Source organism: Electrona antarctica (assembly GCF_951216825.1).
Source record: "Electrona antarctica genome assembly, chromosome: 1".
In the NCBI taxonomy this organism is placed as follows: domain Eukaryota; kingdom Metazoa; phylum Chordata; class Actinopteri; order Myctophiformes; family Myctophidae; genus Electrona; species Electrona antarctica.
The window spans coordinates 25,691,829-25,713,140 of NC_136806.1; the positions used below are offsets into that span (position 1 = coordinate 25,691,829).

Below are 21,312 nucleotides of genomic sequence, written 5' to 3' on the forward strand. Positions count from 1 at the left end.
TAATACATGTTTTTAAATTTGACTTAAAAGCAGGTATATTTGGGAATTCCCTAATGGTCTGGTCGTCTGGAATATTGTTCCAGGTTTGTGAAATTGTGGTGCATAGTAGTGAAATGCTGCTTCGCTAGCCCCAGATGACCTAAGGATTCTAGGGGGTTCATATGGCTTCTGCTTCAGCATGTCTGAGATGTAGCTGGGCCCAGAGCCACAGAGAGATTTATAAATCTAAACAGTAAAACAGTATAATTATAATTCTCCATTAGTGCAATGTACTACATTTCTGGTGTGAAATGTTCTATATAACATCCCCCCCTTCCCCAAAAAGGGAGACCCCCCACCACAAAGAATTGCTGCGCCCGGGCAAAGCGCAGACACTGGATTTGCCACGCCGCACATAGTGGTACTCATGTAAATATCCCAAGGTTGGCAGGTCTGCACCATGTTTACGTGCCTACTCTTCCTGCACCATTTTGCAATGTGAAATGCCACCCAATTCATAATCCTTGCCCACTTTGCTAGTTTGCTCCTGTCTTTTCTTTATATGGAATGAAGCCCCAACGAAGCCCCCAATGTGAAAGCTGATGTGCTTTTATTGTGAAGGGAAAAGTTTCTGAACGTCTCTGCATATTTCCATGTGCTGAAAATAGCTGATCTACAAGCTCACAACGTGTGGTGGACACGACGCGTTGTGAGCTTGTAAATCTGCTATTTTCAGCATGCAACACGTCGTACGACGAAGAATATACTAGGTTTCACGTGGGAGATGTTTGTTGGCTGAGGCGATCATGCCTGCACACAGCGCGTGTGTACAACGCAAAATAACAAACTATTGGAAGCTATTTTTCGGTGGCACTCTATGTTGAATCAAACAACACGTTTACCGTGTTTGGGGACGAGGCAGTCCCCCATATGTTCTGTGTCTGCTGTCTCCGTGGATTCAGCGCGAGCATCATCATTGTAAAATGTGTGCACTGCGCGCTCCAGTGAAACTTAATTGCAGTAGTGCACAGCTGATTGTTGCTGAAATCTTTGTTTTGTTTTTTGGGGTTGATCAGTGAGCGTGCAGCCGCTGCGTTGTACGTGACTCGCGTGCACTGCAGACCGGTGCAGACAGACAGGCACTCAGGCAGGCAGGCAGAGAGGGAGCGAGAGAGAGAGGTGAGACTCGGCGGAATGAGCAAGAATAGAATGCATTTAGTACCATATGCGACTATTGGTCGCACGCTGGAGCCCTGAACTTAACCCTTATTTCACTTATAGTCCACACACACACACACACACACACACACACACACACACACACACACACACACACACACACACACACACACACAGTCTATTCAGGGCATCATTAAATTATGTGGCCTTACTGCCATTGATTCAGAAAGATCTACTTCCTGTGTGAATTTAGAACAAATATACAGTAGGGACAGATTTTGCCCATGCTAGGGGTGTGTGATATGACGATAATAAACCGTGATGGATTGTGATCCTAACATTCAGTCATTTTGGTCAGTAGGGGACTCGGGAGTGGACACCCTGGGGAACTATGTTAATTTCATGTTATGGTAGAACAGCCAGATTGCAACCGCGGCCGGGTTCCCAATTCGATCCCGGGCTCCCCCAGAGTTGGTGTTGAAGTGCCCTTGAGCAAGAGTCTGAACTGTAATTGCTCCCAGTGGTTGCCACCATAGAGCACCGAAGTCCTGACGTCACTGCCCTCTACTACCAGTAGAGGGCAGTGAGCGCCATGGTTCATGTATCTTTTTATAAGCATTGTACTCTCCATAGGGGGATTTTAGATCGCCTCATATAAGAACTGTGTTTGAAAAATAAACCGATCACCCGGGCCTTTTCACTCATATGGATATGAAGCATCGACTGAAGGTGGAAATGTACAAATATACCCAAAGAGTAACAAAATAAGCGTTAGAAACGAGCCAAACAACCCAGAGACTAATTTCCGGGTAGGCTGCTTCTGCCCGCAGCCCGTCGCACAACAGAAACTGAACGTTAATTACGTTTATTTTTATTTTTATTTTATTGATATATAATGTATCGTGGTTAGTACGAGTCGAGTCACCACCAGCTGAGCTTACGTCAACGAGGAATCTCAGGAACGCAATATGTTGACAGCTGGGCGTGACGTATATGCTCAGCGACATTGCATTCATATGTAGTTTCTAGGCTTTTGTGGTCACATTAATTCCATTTTCTCTAGAAACTGGCTGTATCAAATATGAATGGACATCATTAACGACGCACAGCCACTCCCCTGACAGAAACGCCGAGGTGGTCGGTTTATTTTTCAAACACAGTTCTTATATGAAGCGACCTAAAATCGCCGTTTGGGGATCTCAATGCAAATAAACAAATACATGAACCTGGAGATTGACGACCTCTACTGAAAGTGACGTCAGACTTCGGAGCTCTATTGGTGTGTGGGAAGTGAGGATGCTGGCGTTGACTGTTCACCGCTTCACCTCCCAATGTATGAATGAATGGACTATTGTAAAGCGCTTTGAGTAAGCACTTCATTATGCAATTCATTCTTCTTCTTCTTCTTATCACTAGACCTGTACGTGCCCGTCAGCCATCGGCCTACTTGAGAATGATGCAACTTGGGAACCTAATAATACCCGTTGTCAACTTGTCATGGCACCCGTTTTAACTGTTGTCTGTCTGTGTCCCTCATGGAGATCTCTGTATCTGCCGGTCTGCCTGTGTCTGAAGAGTACAAACTTACTGTGAAAAGTGGAGTGGTTCAGTAATCAATTTGCAGGTGTGGGGTTGCCATGGCAATCAATTGGCTGAGGCAGAGGCTGGAAATTGCACAGGTGAGGGGACTTTGGCTCATTAGGCCCACTGGCAGAGCCTGACCAGAGCCTTTTGTGGTGGTTCTGGAGAACCGTGGGTCCGACCGATTCGATACCGGGCACTGCACTCCCTGTGGTGGTGTGGAACACGTGTGTCGAATTTGAAGTCGGCGGGGCAAACGGTTCTCAAGTCACGTGCATTACAACCGTACACACACAGACGCACGCAGACAGAGACGTGGCGCATTTATCGTAGGATTTGTTACCTTGTAGCAATATATTATATTTTACAGAGATAAGTAACTTGTTCAGTAACTTGCAAATCTGCTAGTAACTGAAAAAAGCAAGTAACGTTTTCAGTAATTTTCAAATCTTGCAAGTTAGTGTTGGTAACTTGCAAAATTGTCTTTAACTCTACAATATAAAAGAATTGTGATAAGGTTGTGAATCGTAATCTTGCCCATTCCCCCAAAATAACGTACTCTTTATTACAGGCATGATCTTGGCCTTTAGTCATAAATTCATTATCTTCTCTGAGTTCCTGCTATTGTTACCTTTGCACACATTCTGGAGACCTTTGGTGTATGACCTTTTGTGTGCATGTGCTTGTCTGAACTCTGTACATTTGTGTTTGACAGTAGGCATCTGTGTATCTTGTCCTCTCGTGTTGTATGCTGCAAACTGGTGATTGACAGCGAGTGATCAGGCATCTGGACCTTCGCTGCCTCTAGGCCAGGCTTAAGTTGCTATACTTGTTGCACTGTGATGTGTTGTGAGCTAGATCAGCTATTTTTGGTGTGCAAATAAATATAAATCTGGCTTTACTTTTGACTAAGTAATGACAAGCTCTCTGTCCTTCCCTCACTCTGTCTTTTTAACTGGCTTTTTTCTTCTATTCACAGGTTTTAGAAATTGAGAAAATGCTGTGGCTCTTAGAGTGGGGGCAGCAATGAGCATGAGCATACAGTCTTACTCTGTTGACACAAAGAGAGTGAGTTCTTAGTAATCTCCCCTGCCCCTTGTCAGTCTCTATCTGCACACACAGACCCCCTTTCCACCGGTTGGGAACCGGTTCAGTTCAGAACCAGTTTTTAGTCCATGAGCCAGACCTCCAAAATTGGAACGTTAATTATGAATCGAGTGGGCAAAACTATACTTATATTAAATTGTTTATAGGATCAATATAAGTAAATTAATATATGATAACCCTTCCACAGTAGTAGCTTTTTCATATATATATATATTGTTTGCATATTTTCCTAGAATGCCTAATTTGCATATTTAAAATTTTAAGATTTGGAAAACAATAAATCATTGTCTTTGTTTAAGTAATCAACTGGGGAAGTTTCATGGTGAAAACTATTTAATATACAGTAGGTATGGTTTTGCACACTCGATTCATTCCAATTTTGGAGCTCTGGCTCATGGACTAAGAACCAAAAAGAACTGAACCGGTTCCCAACCGGTGGAAAAGGGGCCACAGAGTTAAGTCATGATTGTTGGTTTAACTCTGAGGACAATATCTTGCGCCACCACTATCCCTAAACTTATTTGCCATTTTTTACTATTTTGAAAAATCTTTTAAAATAGTTCAAATAGCCGATCTACAAGCTCACAATGTGTCGATTTAGATCGACTAGTTGAACTATTTTAAAAGGTTTTTCAAAATGGTAAAAAATGGCAAATAAGTTTAGGGGTAGGGGTGGCACAAGATAGGGCCATGAGAGTGTACAAATGGACCACAGCTGTCAGGAAGGAGAGCCAGGGATGGATTGGACATGTCTTTAGACTGTGTCTGGGCACATAGTGGGTTTTGGAGAGTAATGCTGCGTTCACACTGGCAGATGTAAAAGATTCAAAGATATACATCGTATATGTAACTTTGTAGCTGAAGTCGACTTGAAACTAGCCCAAATTTTGTAGCTTTGTACTAGCTGTTGTAGCTTTTGCAGCAGCTGCAAATGAAATATTGGATGTATCTTTGTATCTTCATGTCGCTGGCTTCCATTGAAAATGAATGGTAGACTGTATCTTTGTATCTGCCTGCATGTGTGAACGCAGCATAAGGGCATGCATGAGCAATGGAGGAGAACAATTGCACACCCACTCACAGGCAGGGTGCCAGTGAGCATATCTGTGATGACGGGTGCAAAACCTGTTGCTATAGAGCACACACCCCAGGGGTTGACACTAAGGTCTCAGAGGCACTTGCCCGTCGGGCAAGTAAAGGTCATGTTCCACTTGCCCTCAGCTCATGGCCACTTGCCCCCCAAAATATATTGTAGGCCTACATTTTGCATTACTGTTTATTTTAACGTATTTTTTACTTTCTACTTGCATGCTTGCAACGTTTCCTTTCCCAGTTGAAAACTTTGAAAACTATGTTTTTTTTTAAGTCACAGTCACAATAGGCTACAGTAAACAATCAAGTTATGTAAATACTATATTTTATTTTAACAATACGAGGTTTATTTTAACATTAGAGGTAGCTCTCTTCCTAGTTGTTCTTCCATTGGGAGGACACCTCATTACTGGAGGTTCCACTTTCACACATCCATTAGCATACTATCAGTATCAGCGTGAGATGAGTGTTGAATGACTGGCAACCATTAAACAACGACGTTCTGAAAACACAATAAACCAACCAGTGATGGTATTGTTGACAATTGGCAGGCAATGTATATTGATGTGTGCACTGTGCACACTGTGTGCCGAAAACAGCTGATCCACACACAAGCTCACGGCGCATCGCATCCCAAGCGTTGTGAAGCATGCATGCAACATTCGAGGCGCGACACCGCCGTACGACGCAGCATCGCCGCATAGTGTTGCTCGGGCAGAACTTTATTGGCGACTCGCGAAGCGGGTTATGGCGTCGTCATGATTGCCATGTTTAGATTGTTTACCGACTGAACATACCGGTCAGAAAGCTGGGGAAGGCACGGCAAAACTTTGCAGAGAAGGACGGTGCTGTAGTAGCAGCCATGGAAACTCGATTTGAGTCGTTCTGACTCATTTACTTTTTCTATCGTCACTTTTTCCTCTCTGTGACTGTGTCCGTAGTATTTTTGACCTTTTCCCCAGGCTGCTGGCCTGTTTTGGGGGGCTCATGAGCCGGGCGCTCTCTCATAGCTTCATGCGTGCTAGTAGAGCTACACGCTACAGTGTGTGTGGTGGTGGTGGTGGCAGCGGGGGGGTTGCTTGGGAGAGAGATAGAAAGCAGGGGAAGAGGCGGCGAGCAATGATCACATTCAAGACATATATATCATGTTGTGTAAATGTTTATATAGCCAACTAAACTAAGACGTTCACTCAAAATGCACACTTGCCCGATCAGGCAAGCCGGTAGCAACCTTCACCTGCCCGACCATTTTTTTGACTTGCCCCGGGCAAGCGGGCAAACCGTTAGTGTCAACCCCTGCATCCCAATGCGACCATATTCTGGGCTAGTGCTAGTCACCAGGGAAGCAGCCAATTCAATACAATCAGGCTGGGGTGGCAGGGATGAATTGCTTTAATATGTTGTCACAGTTTTGATCATGAAGGGAAATGGAGCGTGTGTGTGACTGTGTGTGACTGTGTCTGGGTGGGTGGCGGAGCTGGGCGTTATGACTGAAGTTATTTTCATGTGTATACTATATATATCAGTTCAGTATGTCACATATTTACAGGTACATTCACGTTGTACATTTTGTCTTTATTTACTGAAATAACAAATAGCATTTATCCATTTCATCGACATAGCCAATGATGCAATTTTGACCCTTGAGCAGAGCATTATCATCTGTCGTTTTCAGCCCAAAAGTTTCTAATTTCTTTGGGCTCCCTACTGAGCGTTTTCCACCCAGTTCCATGAAAATCTGCACGTGCTTTCTTGTATTATTTTGTTCACAGTTGGACAACATTGGAGAATTTTATGCACAGCACACTGAGAACAGGGAGACGACTAGCAGAATGTGCAGACTGGCACACAAGCACACTGTCAGACAGAGGGATACTGGCATATAGAAGTAGATGGACAGCTCAGAAGAGACGGACAGGGGAGGCATGCAAACATGGAGGCATCAGACAGACCTGACTGTATCTGCCTCTATTTTTTATGGCACTTGTCTTGGGAATATTTAGGTGGGCATGGGGGCTAGATGGGGATTCACTCCATTGAAGGGGGGGAGGGGGAGAGGGGAGAGAGAGAGAAAGAGAGAGTTCAGCATTTGGACTGACACACTCATAACCGTTATAAACATGTCATGCGCAGCCACATGCGTGGCACATAGACAGTAGGTACACAGCCACAGACGTCATCCACTCAAAATCACAGTCAGTCAGTGGGGTTGGCGAGGCCTACAGGAGCGTGAAGAAGTGCATCTCAGAGAAGAATAGAATGTGAAAAAAGGAAGGGGTCTAATTTGGCATAAAGGACTTACTGGAGACAGACTGGTTACTGTAGCTGTGTGTGTGTGTGTGGTGATGATAACTTAAGCCAAGGGATCCACTTCTGCACAACCTACAGTAGATGAAAGTATGACTCATTCCTCACACTTTGCTGACTGTCTCCCAGTCCATACCTTCATTACTTAGTTAGTTCTCTCTCTCGCTCTCGCTCTCGCTCTCGCTCTCGCTCTCGCTCTCGCTCTCGCTCTCTCTCTCGTGCTCTCTGTTGTTCTTCCGGACTTCTTGATGCTTTGAGTTGTGGCAACTAACATAGCATGTGTCAGCAGCCAGCTTGTGTTCATCGGGGACATCTCCCTTCTAGCTCCTTGCTGGCTTTCCTCTGTTTTTCGAACACGGTCAAGGTCAAACAGCCCTGGTCTGAGGACTGTAAAGTTTACTGCTGCCTTCAGAATTTATTGTCAGAGAGATAGGAGGAGGAGTGAAGGGGTTCTTTTCTAAATCCTATAAAATAGACATAAAGGCAGCAAGCATGCAACATAAGGACAAGTAGAGATAAAACGTAGCAGCAATGGAGAGTGTACATAAAATGAATGGACAAGAGAGTGTTTTTGTTACGTTATGTTTTGAACAGAAGGCTGTGTTTACAGATTGAAGTCCTTGCAGTTTTGTTTTGCCTGGTCTGTTATGTTTTGTTTTGTCATCGTGAGGGCTCTGATAGCCTCTGGGAAAGAACTCCTGTTGTGTCTCTTTGTCGTGACCTTTTCAGCTATAGTTGGATAATTCATTTTGGGTGGGAAATGTGTGTGTGTGTGAGATAGGTCTCAGCACTGCTGTCAACTTCCTTTGCAGCTGTGTGAACAGGAAGCCACATGGCCTAACATGGGCGTTTCCACCCTAACCATGACATCTTCACCCAACATTCACTGGAGCACAGCACTGCCTGTGCGTATCCATGGCAACATTGTAAGCACAGATATCAACACAGGTTGTGTTGTTGTGAGCACGGTGTCATTTGTTAAAATATATTTGTGTAAGTCACTCTTAGGCTCAGTTAGAGGATGCTTTGTCTGAGAAAGAATTGAACGTCAAGGTGTCAACTGTCCAGATAGATGGGCCTCAAGATAAAGAGGTTTTTGAATACTCCTTGCCTTTACAATGCTTGCAAAAATACAAGTTTAAAGAAACGTGCACACACACACACACACACACACACACACACACACACACACACACACACACACACACACACACACACACACACACACACACACACACACACACACACACACACACACACACACACCCCATTCAAATACTCCCTATCCTTTTGTAGACACACCCATTAGTGAAGTCATTTGCTTCCTTTCTGCTTGTTTCCATAAATATATCTGTATTGTTGCCAGGGTGACCCATGCAGTCACTGGACTAAAGTAGTCTTTGTGGCACTATTATATAATACTAATGAGCTGCCTACAGTAGCAAGGGGGAGTCCAAGAAGAAAGGAACGTTTAGAAAGAGAAGCAAGGAGAGAGTGTGAAGAGAGAACAAAGAGGAAAAAAGGAAATCTTTGGAGCTAAAAGGAGAAGATTAAGGCAAAACGGAAATATGAAGATTAAGTTAAATTAGCTGAGACTGAGGGACTTCGAGAAATAGAATATAGGCTCGAATGATGGCTTTGTTGGCCCATCTGCCTGTCCGTCTATTGGTCCGTCTGTCTAGGATACAGTATGCTGAATAATAGTGGATTGATTGCCGTGGAATGTGCTGTGTGTGTGCACCTTAATATTCCCCTGAGGATGTCGCCTACTATGGCACAAATTTCCATTGATTTGCACACAAAATGTCTACAAAAATTGAATTGGTGGATTGCCATACCAATTGGTCTCTTACTACAGTCAAATCCTCTATTAATAATTTGACGATGTGAAATGATGATCATCATGCTAGTTGCAAGCACTCAACAGATCTACACGCTATGTGACACACTGAGTGTGTAAATCAACTATTGTCATTGAGTGATACTGTCATATAACAAGGCTTAAGTTCACATGTACATCTTTAAGTTACTCTGCAGCACACTTATAAAGTTGTATACACTGCCAAATAATTCAAGTTTTGTTTTTAAGGCCCGAACATTTTCACAATTGCTATTGTAGGCTTAGTTATAGCATTTATTTATTTTGTTTTACAATTTAATTGAATGTAAAGATATTTATATTTGAAGGAAAATGATTACACGCACTTTAAATGCAAATGGAGTTCAAAATATGTATCTGACGGTACTAACGGTTGAAAAGTGCAGTAAAACTGAGATGCAATCGGATAATTTTCAAGTGATTCATAAACAAATCAAAATGTGAGCAGCCAGTGAAGATTCACATATTTTCTGTTTGGTAGTTTTTTTTCTTCAAAATCTACTATCCACTTTGGCTGGTTAGCCAAAAAGGCCTGGGTTTGTACTGTTACTACAGTTAATAATAATAATAATGTATTTTTATTTTAAGACGCGGGAACGAAACCAAACGAAAAGGGACCTCGCAGCACGGCCTACATGTAAACCTGGCCATTGTTGAAAATTCCACAGCAGTCATGGCTTGTCAATTGTCATGCTGAACCTTCAGTTCCTCAAGTGTGCAAAGTTACTTATTTTCCTTATACAGTATATCTAAGGTCACCTTGACCTTCCCCATTCCCTGATGAAAACTCAACAAGCAGCATGGTGATTCCCTTCACTAGAGCACATCCCATTAATACAACTAGTCTTGTCACACAAATAATTGCGATTTACGATTTGTGTTTTTGGCATTAGAAACCGTTCAGGCTTCGTAATAAAGTCCACGGGGCAGATATGACAAATAACTTTTATACATTTTGTGCTTTACAAATTGTTGTAAGCTTGTAGATCTGCTATTTCAGCTTTTTTTTTTTTAAATGTATGAACATCTTTCGACATGGAAACATTTATGACGATTATGACAAAATAATTGTGATTATCTCAAATAATTGTGATTATTTCAAATAATTGCGATTAGACGACTATGTAATAATTGTGACAGGCCTAGTGTCCGATTCTGTGACCGGCTACCCTTATTGCAGTGATGGCAGGACGCGATGGGACATTAACAGAATTTGATAGGTAACCAAATGCGGTATAACAGCGACACGTCACACGAGCAGTTATACGTTTTATATCCCATGGCTGCCTCGGGCTCGCACAACGTTCAATAAAAATGTTCCTACAGGCTGCCGCACACACACAACGTACAGTATAAGAAGAGTGGTAGTGTGTTGACTGTGCAGTTACTACTTCTGTGGCTGCCTGGTGTTTGTTCTGTGTGCTGTGCCTACAGGGCTAAATAACATTAATTTTATTGATTACTAGAAGTGGACAGGTGGAAAAGTAAATGGTTGTCATGCAGACAATTATATATATTTTTACAGATATTACTTGGTATACAAAACATATTCGGTTAAACGGTTAACCGTAGAATCAGAAGCTCACGATGTGTCGTAGCCGCCATGCGTTGACAGCTTATGTTGGCTATTTTATGTCAGTGCGTGACAGGTCAGTGTGTGACATTTCAGGTCAGTGTAAATCTGTACTTTTTGGCAAGTTAATACAATTTACAATTTACAATTTAGGCATTTAGCAGACGCATTTAGCAGACGCTCTTAATCCAGAGCGACTTACATTAAGCAAGACTTACATTAATACATTATAAACATATTAAGCTATTGGCAATACTATTTCATTGCAACAACAACCAATGTGAAAAGTTAGCCTGGAAGTCTGAATAACAGAAGATTATACTTACTGTACTGTACACACATACCAGAACCAACACACACACACGGCAGACTGCATTCTGCCTCTGGACATATCAAAGCTTGAATTGGACATGGCCATTTTTTGGTTCTATTAACATACTCTACCTTTACAGATTTGTTCAAATAATATTGTATTCATTCAAATACATTCAGAATTGTAGCTTTAACACTAGCGCGTCGGAGCGGTCAGGCTGACCGATTTTGAAATTTTGAAGTGGATTTTCTTTGCCCATGAAGTCCTGAGAAAGTTCCCCTTGCATGACTTTTTCTAAATGTTCGATTCAAACCATCTCTGTTTTTTTTTTCATCTGAAACGTTTTGGAAATATGATTTTAGACATAATTCTACTAAAATGTCTGCTCTTTTTCGGTCCGTGGGACCGCTCTTAGAGCCCTCACCCTTTCTCCCCCACAAGCAGTGCTTTTCACACCTCCCTCCCGGCTGGAGACGGGCATTGTTCAAGCTAATGTGTCATTTGCATTCCAACTAGCCTTCCACATGTAGGCAAACTTACATTACAAACTTACATAAACTAAATGTTGTTTTAGATGTTATATTTGTTATATGCGGTTTGCAGAAATAACGATGTCTGACTTTATTTCTCGAAACGGAAAAAGAAATATGGTGTGTGGTATTGTTTCCACCAAGCGCATAGCTCAATAGATATAAATACATGTTGACTATACACGCCATCTTTAGCATAATTATGTTGGAATAATAAAGTTTATAGCATTGTGACTATGTCGCGCATATTCATTTCATATATCAGCGCATCAAAAATATGGTGAAATATGGTGTATTGACTGACTGGCGTATTGTTTCAACCAAACGCATAGCTCAATAGATATAAATCCATGTTGACTATACACGCCATCTTTATAGCATAATTATGTAAGGTGGCGATGATAAAAATGAATCAATTATCCTGGAATAATAAAGTTTATAGCATGGTCTGTTTGACCCGACCGACATTTCCTTGGAGCGAGAATGTTCGCCGATGCGCGAATCAGCGCGATGCCAAATAAAAATGACAGTGTTTGAAATCAGTCCAACCCGATAGACGTCCCGAACTTCTAAATGTTTTGTCAGTAAGAAGAACAGTTCTGTCCGTCCTTCGTCTGTAAACTTTTCTGCACGCGACCAGTGGAACTGATTTCCACGCATCACGGCTCTCTTTTTTTCTCTCTCCCTCTCTCTCTCTCCCTCTCTCGTGGAGAGGGAGAAAATATCCAAGTAACTGACGGTGAGGTATGCGGAAGTGCATTTTAGATAACGCTGTAGCACTATTTGTGGCGGTGATGCGTCACATGACTTGATCTATCCTATGGTAACCGTGCTGCTGCTACGGACCTTTCTGCTGGCACAATAAATCAAATATATATAAATGACATCGATCATAGGCGGCGGGTATGTAAGGCTAGGCCAGGCTTAGCCTTCCCAAAAATTATGCTGGGTATTTTTTAAATATATATAGGCTAATATGTGCGCAGCATTATATAGAAGGCTAGCCGATCCCAAACTCCCAACTCCTTTGTCTGTAGCCTAAACTTTTCTGATTTGCACGCACGCACAGCTCTTTCCTTTTTTTGGCACAATCAATCAAATATATATTAATTACATCGATGTTTCCCCCTCTATATAAAATGACAATATATAACTAATGTCGTATTTCGTCTGAGCAATGAATTCGTTGGAATGTAACATTTAGAAGACAATGGCAAGCCGTCAACGGGTGCAGAGAGAGGTGTGAAGATCATTAGACAGTGGGGGAGACAATGGCCAATCAAATAGCACGAAAAACACCGGTCAGCCTGACCGTTAGCCGTCATATTAGTAGTGCATTTTTTTCAGACATCCTAGTGTTAAGAGGGAAACTGCTTTTAAAGAGAGAACTAGGAAACCACAAAGACAGCGGAAGGCATATCCCGAAAAACAGATGACAGTTCTATCATTTTTAGATGCCGTTTTCCTTCTGTGAAGAGGCAGTTGGCTTCATTATTGTGTGATTACCCCCACACAATCCACTGTGCCGCTTCACGGGCTCGAAGGGCCCATAGTATCAGCATGTGTGTGTTCTGTATCTGTTAACTGGCTCCAGGAAATTTGACCATATCACCCCCGTTCTAGCGTCCCTGCACTGGCTCCCAATCTCCTTCAGAATCAATTTCAAACTCCTTCTCACCATATTCAAGGCCAGGTCCGGTCTCGCTCCACCCTACATCGCCGATCTAATCTCCCCCTATGTCCCAACCCGCTCCCTGAGATCCTCATCCAATGACCTTCTTAACCCTCAAATTTGTCGGCTAAAGTCCAAAGGAGACCAGGCTTTCAGCACCATAGCGCCAATACTTTGGAACACACTGGCCTTACATATCAAGCGTGCTGAATCAGTGTCCTCTTTTAAATCCCTTTTTTAAAAACACACTTTTATAGATTAGCTTTCACTGCCAATCAAATATTTTAGTATATATATTTTTCCTGCTTTTGTTTTCTATTGAAATGTCTTCTGCTGTATATTTTGTTTGTTGTTGTAAAGCACTTTGTAATGCAAATTTGAAAGGTGCTATATAAATAAAGTGTTATTATTATTATTATTATTTAGTAGGAGGCCTCTCGTCCATCTACCCCCCTGCAGCCAATTAGCTTGTCCAACTGCGACAGTCAGTCATTTTTTTATTGTAGAATGTAGATGGATGGATACACCAAAGTCACCAGAGTGAGACACGAGAAATACAGGAGGTCTCATTCAATGACACCTGCATGGTAAAATCACAGACACAATTTGTGTGTGTGTGTGCGTGTGTGCGTGCCCAATACCATGCATGAGTATGGGATATGCATACACAATACACATGCACATTGCACATGTGGGTGTGTTTGCATTTTTTATTTGTCTGAAAATTTGCATTCATTAGTGTGTTTGTTTGTTGCCTGTCTGCTGTATGGCCTGTGCTTGACCACGTGCATCTGTGTGTACGGAGGAGTGCGCCTGGCGCAGGGTGGACATTCGGGACAATGAGTCCATTACTTTGACATTTGCGCATGAACAGTAGCGCTGATAAGACATTCTGTGCACTACTTTGAAAAGAGCACCGGCAGTGGCCATTATCAGCTGAATGCCACGGCCATAGAATGCACATACATTACCTAGAGTGTGTTCTCTTATAGGAGCCACACCCACCTTGACTTTCAAGTCTTATCTTGTTCTCCCAGATCTATGATTGCAGTGAAATGGGGCTATAATGGACGTGGTTGTTACAAACCTGCATGCATCTGTTTTCTAAGGTGCCTGTGTAAAGGTTCAGGAAATTGTAAGAATGGATGGATTAGAGGGGAAGTAATGGGAATGAAGAATGTGGGTGGTCATGGTCACCTAGACCTGCATCGAATCAAGAGAGAAAAACGTATACAGGTAGATTAGCTAAGTGAAGGGTGGTAAGGGTCTCGACTTGAGACTGTAAGGAGGACATGCATTCAGAAGGAACAAGAGAGATTTGGAGGAGAGTTCTGGCTAGCTCTTTTATCATATTACTCGCTCAATATTCGCCTATGGATCGCTCTCCCATCAGTGAATATCTTCCTCGTAATATTCAAAGAACAGGCGTTACGTTTGACTTAATGGATACCAATTACTAATCATTGTTGGTCTGACCTGGTATATACTGTAAGGGAGGCTGGAAATGTCAGGAAGGACGGTTTAGCTATTGAGGACAGCCAGGGTGCGAGAGCTGCCACCTGCCAGGACCCTTTCTGGAAGGGTATAGACATATTATGCAGTAACTGGGGTTGTTTTTATGATATTTCACCTTTTGCCTCACAGTATTGTTTTTGCATGTCTTACTTTTGTTATTTGAGATATTATTTTATTTTTGTTTGTGAAGTATACATTTTCCAAGGCCTGCATTCACTGACTGTACATAACATCCTGCACACAGTGCACGGACTGTTGGTATTTTTTGAGGTGAACTAAAAACACCAAAAGTATTTTTGGAGGCTGAGACTGAGAGTCCAAATCTCCCACTTTCTTGATAGGGATCTCATACTAGTAGTAAGTAAAGGAAACATGAGTCTTGGGAGTATGCCAAACTCAAAGAACCACAACTAGATTCTTCCTGCCAACAAGGTGCTGTTGATCCATGTACATTATAGTATCCTTTTTTTTCTTAAAAAAAAAAAACTACTGTGTGTCTTTGAGCTTTGCATCACATACCATAGCAAGCTCTTTATTGGCATTTCTGAAACAGTTGGGTACAGGTATTCCGCCAGCAAAAAATCTCTGGTCTGTGATTTGAGCCTTTCCAATGGAGAGAGATACTTTTGCACTTGAATGTCATCCTTGCCCAATGCCCATGTGATGTTTTGATGAATATCTAAATCTAATATATACTAACTGGATAGTCTGACTCTGAGTGACTACTGTCTGGTTTAAATTTAGTTTGGGGCATGGCCATGCAAAATCCACTTTGTATCCTTTGAATCGGCTAAATTGAAGTTGCTCTTTCTTTTTATCATATTTGCCCCAGACAAGGATTATATGTATTGTGATGAAAAGTACTCTCAAGTGTCGATCTGAAACTGTCTCCAATAAATTCCCACAGTGAGTCGCGTCGCAAGACATGGTCAAAGTATCTTTGGGGGTCCCCAGCCCAAAAGGTTTAGAACCCCTTACCCCTGATATGGAGCAGTAACAATTCAATATGACAAGTAAAGTTTACATCTGTAGTCCAGTTTGTCACATTCTGTTTAATTTATTTATTTTGAAATGTAACTAGAGGATAAGCCCCTTGAGATGCAGCATCTAGTATTCGAGGGGGTCCTCAAAATCTTGTTACAATAATGTATTTATGTATGTGCATGAGTTAAGTGCAGAATCGCCTGGTTGAGATGAAAATAAAAGGATATTAGTTATTCTGTCTCATATTTACATACTGTATGTGTTTTTAGTTTTTGTTTAGAATTGCAAATATCATTAGCCTATAGTGAGCTGTCCATGGTGCTGTGTAAGGTGTAGAGTGCCTTGTGTTACAAACACTTTTGGAATGTCAAACCTGGCAACAACTAATGACACTTGGAATTTTGGAAATACTGTGATAATGTACTCCTTTTTACTTTTAATCCAATATCCCATATATCCCAATTCTAATCTTAGAGAACAAGTGGTCTTTAGACCCATTGAGTGTTTTCTGGTGTGTCAGTGTCACTATGGTTTGGCCGCATAAAGTGAGAGGGGATGAATAATGTAAGTTTAGGATACTCTCCATAACAGCTGTGTTTTTCTCCACCTCACCGTGCCAACTCCCTGAATTAAATTAGCGTTGACTTCATATTTGTTAACCAAATTAGAATGTCCCTCTGTTATCTGTGGAATTCCCCTAATGTTTGCAGCTAACAATGTACAATTGCTTTCTTTTTTGTGTCTAGCTCGGATTGTTTGTGAATAAGTATATTGTCTTGGGACTCCAAAGTTGGGAGCAATGCACACAAATAATAGTGAGAAGCAAGATGTAAGAGCTACTGTACATAGTTAGTAGTTACAAGATCTGGTGGTAAAGTTGGTAGATGGGTACTATACCCTATTTGTTTATTTGGATGGAACAGCGCATATTAATGAACAATAAATAAATACATGATGTAATGTAAATACACCATATTTAGCAAGAATGCTGATGTCCATCCCTAGTCCCCACGGGTAGCTTTCATACAAACGTGGCGGTGTTGGGTCTCCTTCATAGGCCAATGAAACACTGTAGATTTACTCATACTGTGGGCTGTTCCAACAACAGGTATAGTTTTTACGTGCATCATGAAGCATTAAATATGTGTCAGTATAGGCTATTAAACATCTACTACTATTGCTAAAGTTTTTACTCTTTATTTTTTTTATTGCCAAAATCCCCCCAGAAAACTACCGGCCACAATCATGCTCCTCTAATCTTTAGGTCACCATTTCCCCATTTGGTCCATTGTCACTCCCATCTCGGGATGGGACGTACTGTATGTGAAAAATGACATAATTGTGATTATTATCACGGTAATATAAATATGCTTAAAACTTTAAATGCCACTTTAGTTAACCACGGCACTTTTACCCTCAGTCCCTATTCTGAGGGGAATGTTCGCTATCTACAAGCTCACAACACGTTAAAATGCAACTCTGATCTGCTAATTTGGTGAATCGATTTGTGCAGAGTGAAATAAGTGTACCAACCTCTTTTCTAGTTTGTTTTATTGCGACCATCAGTGTGTTGGTTGGGCACGTGACATCATCATGGATGGAGATCCCTGATGTCATCAATATTAAGCCTATATATGGAGATCCCTGATGTCATCAATATTGGCCAGCAACTCTACTCTGACCTCAAACCTCAAACCCTTAGATCTCCATATATGGAGCTGACCTGTTCTGACATTCCATATGATCCTTCCCCATCCATCCTTCCTCTTCGATGTCTCCCTTTTGACTGATACCTGTCCATTTAAACTCTAGACGGGCCTGCCCCAAAGCTATTTAGTGCAGCCGTGCCCGGCAGCCCGAAAATTAAGATCTTACCCCCCCATGCCAAAGCACCAGTGCTCACCCAGCTGTCTGCTGTCACCCAGGCGGATATGTTGATCTGACCCTCCATTCCAAAGCGCCAGCGCCCGCCCATCAGTCTGCTGTCACCCAGGCGGAATGCGTGCACGAGACCTCTGTGTGTGACGCAGGACAATTTCATTATACATTAAAATCTCTGCGATACAATATTGTGAGCGTTTTTGAATGGTGCTAGCCGCAGCGCTCGTGTGTGTGACACTGTGTGTGTGTGTGTGTGTGTGACACTGTGTGTGTCCACTTGAGTACGGAAATTGCACACTGTCACCAAGGTGTCACTACACACACACACACACACAGCACCACTCAGTTCAGAGTCAGACAATTACAATTTATTTTTTATTTATTTATCTGATTTATTTTTATTGCGGTAAACGTTAATTGCTGACCAACAGTTGCACTCATTCACTGGTTGAGGTCGGCCCTTCATGACATCTTAGCTGTCAGTCATTGTAGTCTAAGTCTTATCATGAGACCGTGAGGGCTGCTGGGCTGGGTGCAGTGGCCGCGGCTCGTCTTTCAAATTTGAATACGAGGCAAACACTTGATCACTTCACAAAACCTAACACTGCACACAATATGACCTTTTTTAAACAAATCCCCAAGTTCTGTTATCATTAACTTATTGTTACAAGGGTCTGTTTCAATGATTATTCAAATAAAATAATCACCAACATCATGGATCTCAGGTACTACTGGCTATGTTTTACTGTACTTTACCTTAATGTTTGAGCATGTGTGAACCTGTACCTCCCAGTGTTCATAATGTGTCATTATAGATGCTTAGGGTTCAGTATGACATTATTGGGTGCAGTATGACACCTAGTGGCCATGATGTGCAATTTGAATTGTCTGGATGGTTTTCTCCCTACCTGCCTGGACTCAGTGGACTGTAATGATTTAATACTTATAGGTCACTTTTCATTCAGCCATTACCTTCTCAAACTGTTAATTAACTGTGCTATTTGTGTTAACATAGACTGGCCTCAGGCTAATATAGATACATGTCCTTTACTGACCCGCTTTGGTGCTGTAGATGTGTTGTTTTTTAATGAAGTGGTCGACTAGTGTGAGTGATCTATCTACCTGACATTCTCTATGTCCTGCCATCAATCAGTGACAGATCCCTGGGCTCACTCCACCCTTCTGATTGATTTCTGTTTAATTAATTCTTCTCTCCCTTTATCCGTTTTCCCTCCCATCACCGTTTTCCCCTTCTCTTCTTTTCTCTTCTCTATTCTGTGGCCTTTTTTCCCCCTTCTCCCGCATCCCATCCAGAAACTCAAACGGCTGATTCCTGACGAGGTAGGTTGGTTATGGCGTGCACAGCTGTGTCCCTCCTTGTGCACCGTTGCTTATAATATGTTCTGTGTATGTGTTCAACAAACCCAACACACTAACGTCCCTTCATGTCACTGTCTGTCACACTAACTTAACCTCACTCACTATAACAACTTGCTTTGTATTGTGTGGTAATGATACCGCACAAGCCGGGAAGTGCATGCTTGGGAGATGCACACTCACTGACGCCATCACATACTTGGCACATATTAGCTTAACTAAGCTTACATGTGTCCAACCTGTAAAGGAAGTGATTTGCAGGAAGCGGATGCACAGCGGACAATGCACTGCGACTAAGACACATATTGAGGGCTTATCATGTCCATAAAATCTGAATGGAATGAAGCCGCATCAATATTTGCCTAGTGTGCCTGAAGTTACAATGTTACGGTTTTACCATTGCCAGCGATCTACATAGGCATTTAAATCAAATATTGACAGCACATTAACAAAGGCCATTAAGTCCTTGTAAAAGGCAATCACTTCAGTGCTTACTTCAAGCTGCATGTTGCCTATGTTCTTTCTGCCAATGGTGACCTCAAGCTGATGTCCGTCATTTCACCATGTTTGTCCCTTATCAACTTTCTTACAGTACAACTTAACAAAAAAACATTTTCACAAAACCCTGTTAGTTATGCTCAATTACCCCAGCTTATTTCAATTCATCATGCATAGTATTTAATTGAATTTATTTATTTATTGTGACGGTGATTAGGGATTGGTACCCAACTAAACTTTGTTCACCATTGCTCGTCTCTCCTCTGACCATTGCTGGTCTCTCCTCTGACCATTGCTGGTCTCTCCTCTCTCTGACCTATGCCCTCTCTGCCTCCATGCTGATCCAGCTGGAGCGTTTCACCAGCATGAGGATGAAGAAGGACAAGGAGAAGATGGGCTCTGCCACCTCTGCGCCCAGTCAGCGCCACTCCTCGTCGTCCACCTATGAGATCAACGCCCAGAGTGCCATGCTGCACGACCACAGTGACGAATACGTCCTGGAGCTGTTTGAGCAGATGCTGGTGAGAGACGACTGTGTGTGTGTGTGTGTGTGTGTGTGTGTGTGTGTGTGTGTGTGTGTGTGTGTGTGTGTGTGTGTGTGTGTGTGTGTGTGTGTGTGTGTGTGTGTGTGTGTGTGTGTGTGTGTGTGTGTGTGTGTGTGTGTGTGTGTGTGTGTGTGTGTGTGTGTGTGTGTGTGTGTGTGTGTGTGTGTGTGTGTGTGTGTGTGTGTGTGTGTGTTTTCAGCCATATGTTTAGAGCAGTGGTTTTCAAGCAGTGGTCCTTGAGGGGGTTCCAGGTGGTCCCCAGCTAAATGATGGAGAGTTGGTAACCAAATGGACTCTTGAGCATAACATGAAGCCAAATGGACCTGTACGGGTCCATTTGGTTTCATTTTACTCTAGTTACATTATTGTTAAAGATCTTCATTACTTAATTTTCAAGAAGTCTACACAATTAGAGAATGTAAAATAATTTTGATAATGTACCTGTTCTCTCTCCTAATGGTACTGTACCAACATCAATACAGCATGGAATTGTGGACTAAATCTTATCCAACAATAACACAATATTTTTTATACTTTTGTAGTTTTGGGTCTTTAGTTTTGGCTCTAAACCACTGGTTTAGAGCATTGGCTGATTACGATTACTATTCAAAATCTGAATCTGAATAAATACAAACTAACCCATGATGATTAAAACTAAGACTATTAACTAAGGCTATAGAGCGCCGCAGTCCCCGGCAAGGGCCCAGGAAATAATTCCCCGTTCATTTTCCGCATTGACTTTTCAAAAAGTATTTATTTATAGACGTTTACGCCGTGGACAAAGCCAACTCTTGTGACAAATCATGACAATAAACACAATGTTTGGGCAGATCAAATAATTAGAAAGAAGAGAAAAAGGCAGGGTACAACACTTTTTGTTTTGTTTTCTTCTTACTAATTATTTGATTGGCCCAAAACATTGTGTTTGTTGTCATGATTTGTCACAACAAGAGTTCTGGCTTTGTCCGTGGCGAAAAACGTCTTTAAATAAATACTTTTTGAGACGTCTATGGGGAAAATGAATAGGGAATTATTTCCTGGTCCGTCGTCGTTCTGCAACACTCTATTTTCAGCATGCAACCAAGTTGACGCCATTACGACGTCATCGAGGCCCGCCCAAATATATTTTAGTCAACTAAATCATCTGTAGATTTAGTCGACTAAAATCGTATGATATTTTGTCGTCAAAATCTAGAATAAAACTAAAACATTTCAGTGACTAAAAAAAACTAAATTAAAAGTATTCAAAAGACTGACAAACAACATTGAACACTGGTTATGAACAATACTTCAGTTGCCC

The 21,312-nt window shown here is 41.9% G+C and overlaps 1 protein-coding gene across 3 annotated transcripts in view; it reads left to right on the top strand.

Moving 5' to 3' along the window:
* Positions 1-21,312, top strand: part of diaph1 (diaphanous related formin 1) — a 140,566-nt gene that overhangs the window by 29,860 nt on the left and 89,394 nt on the right. For all 3 annotated transcript variants that reach the window (XM_079510800.1, XM_079510798.1, XM_079510799.1), the window contains 2 exons: positions 18,907-18,933; positions 19,815-19,988. In XM_079510800.1, the coding sequence (XP_079366926.1) occupies positions 18,907-18,933; positions 19,815-19,988 (201 nt within the window). The remainder of the gene's footprint in view (positions 1-18,906; positions 18,934-19,814; positions 19,989-21,312) is intronic.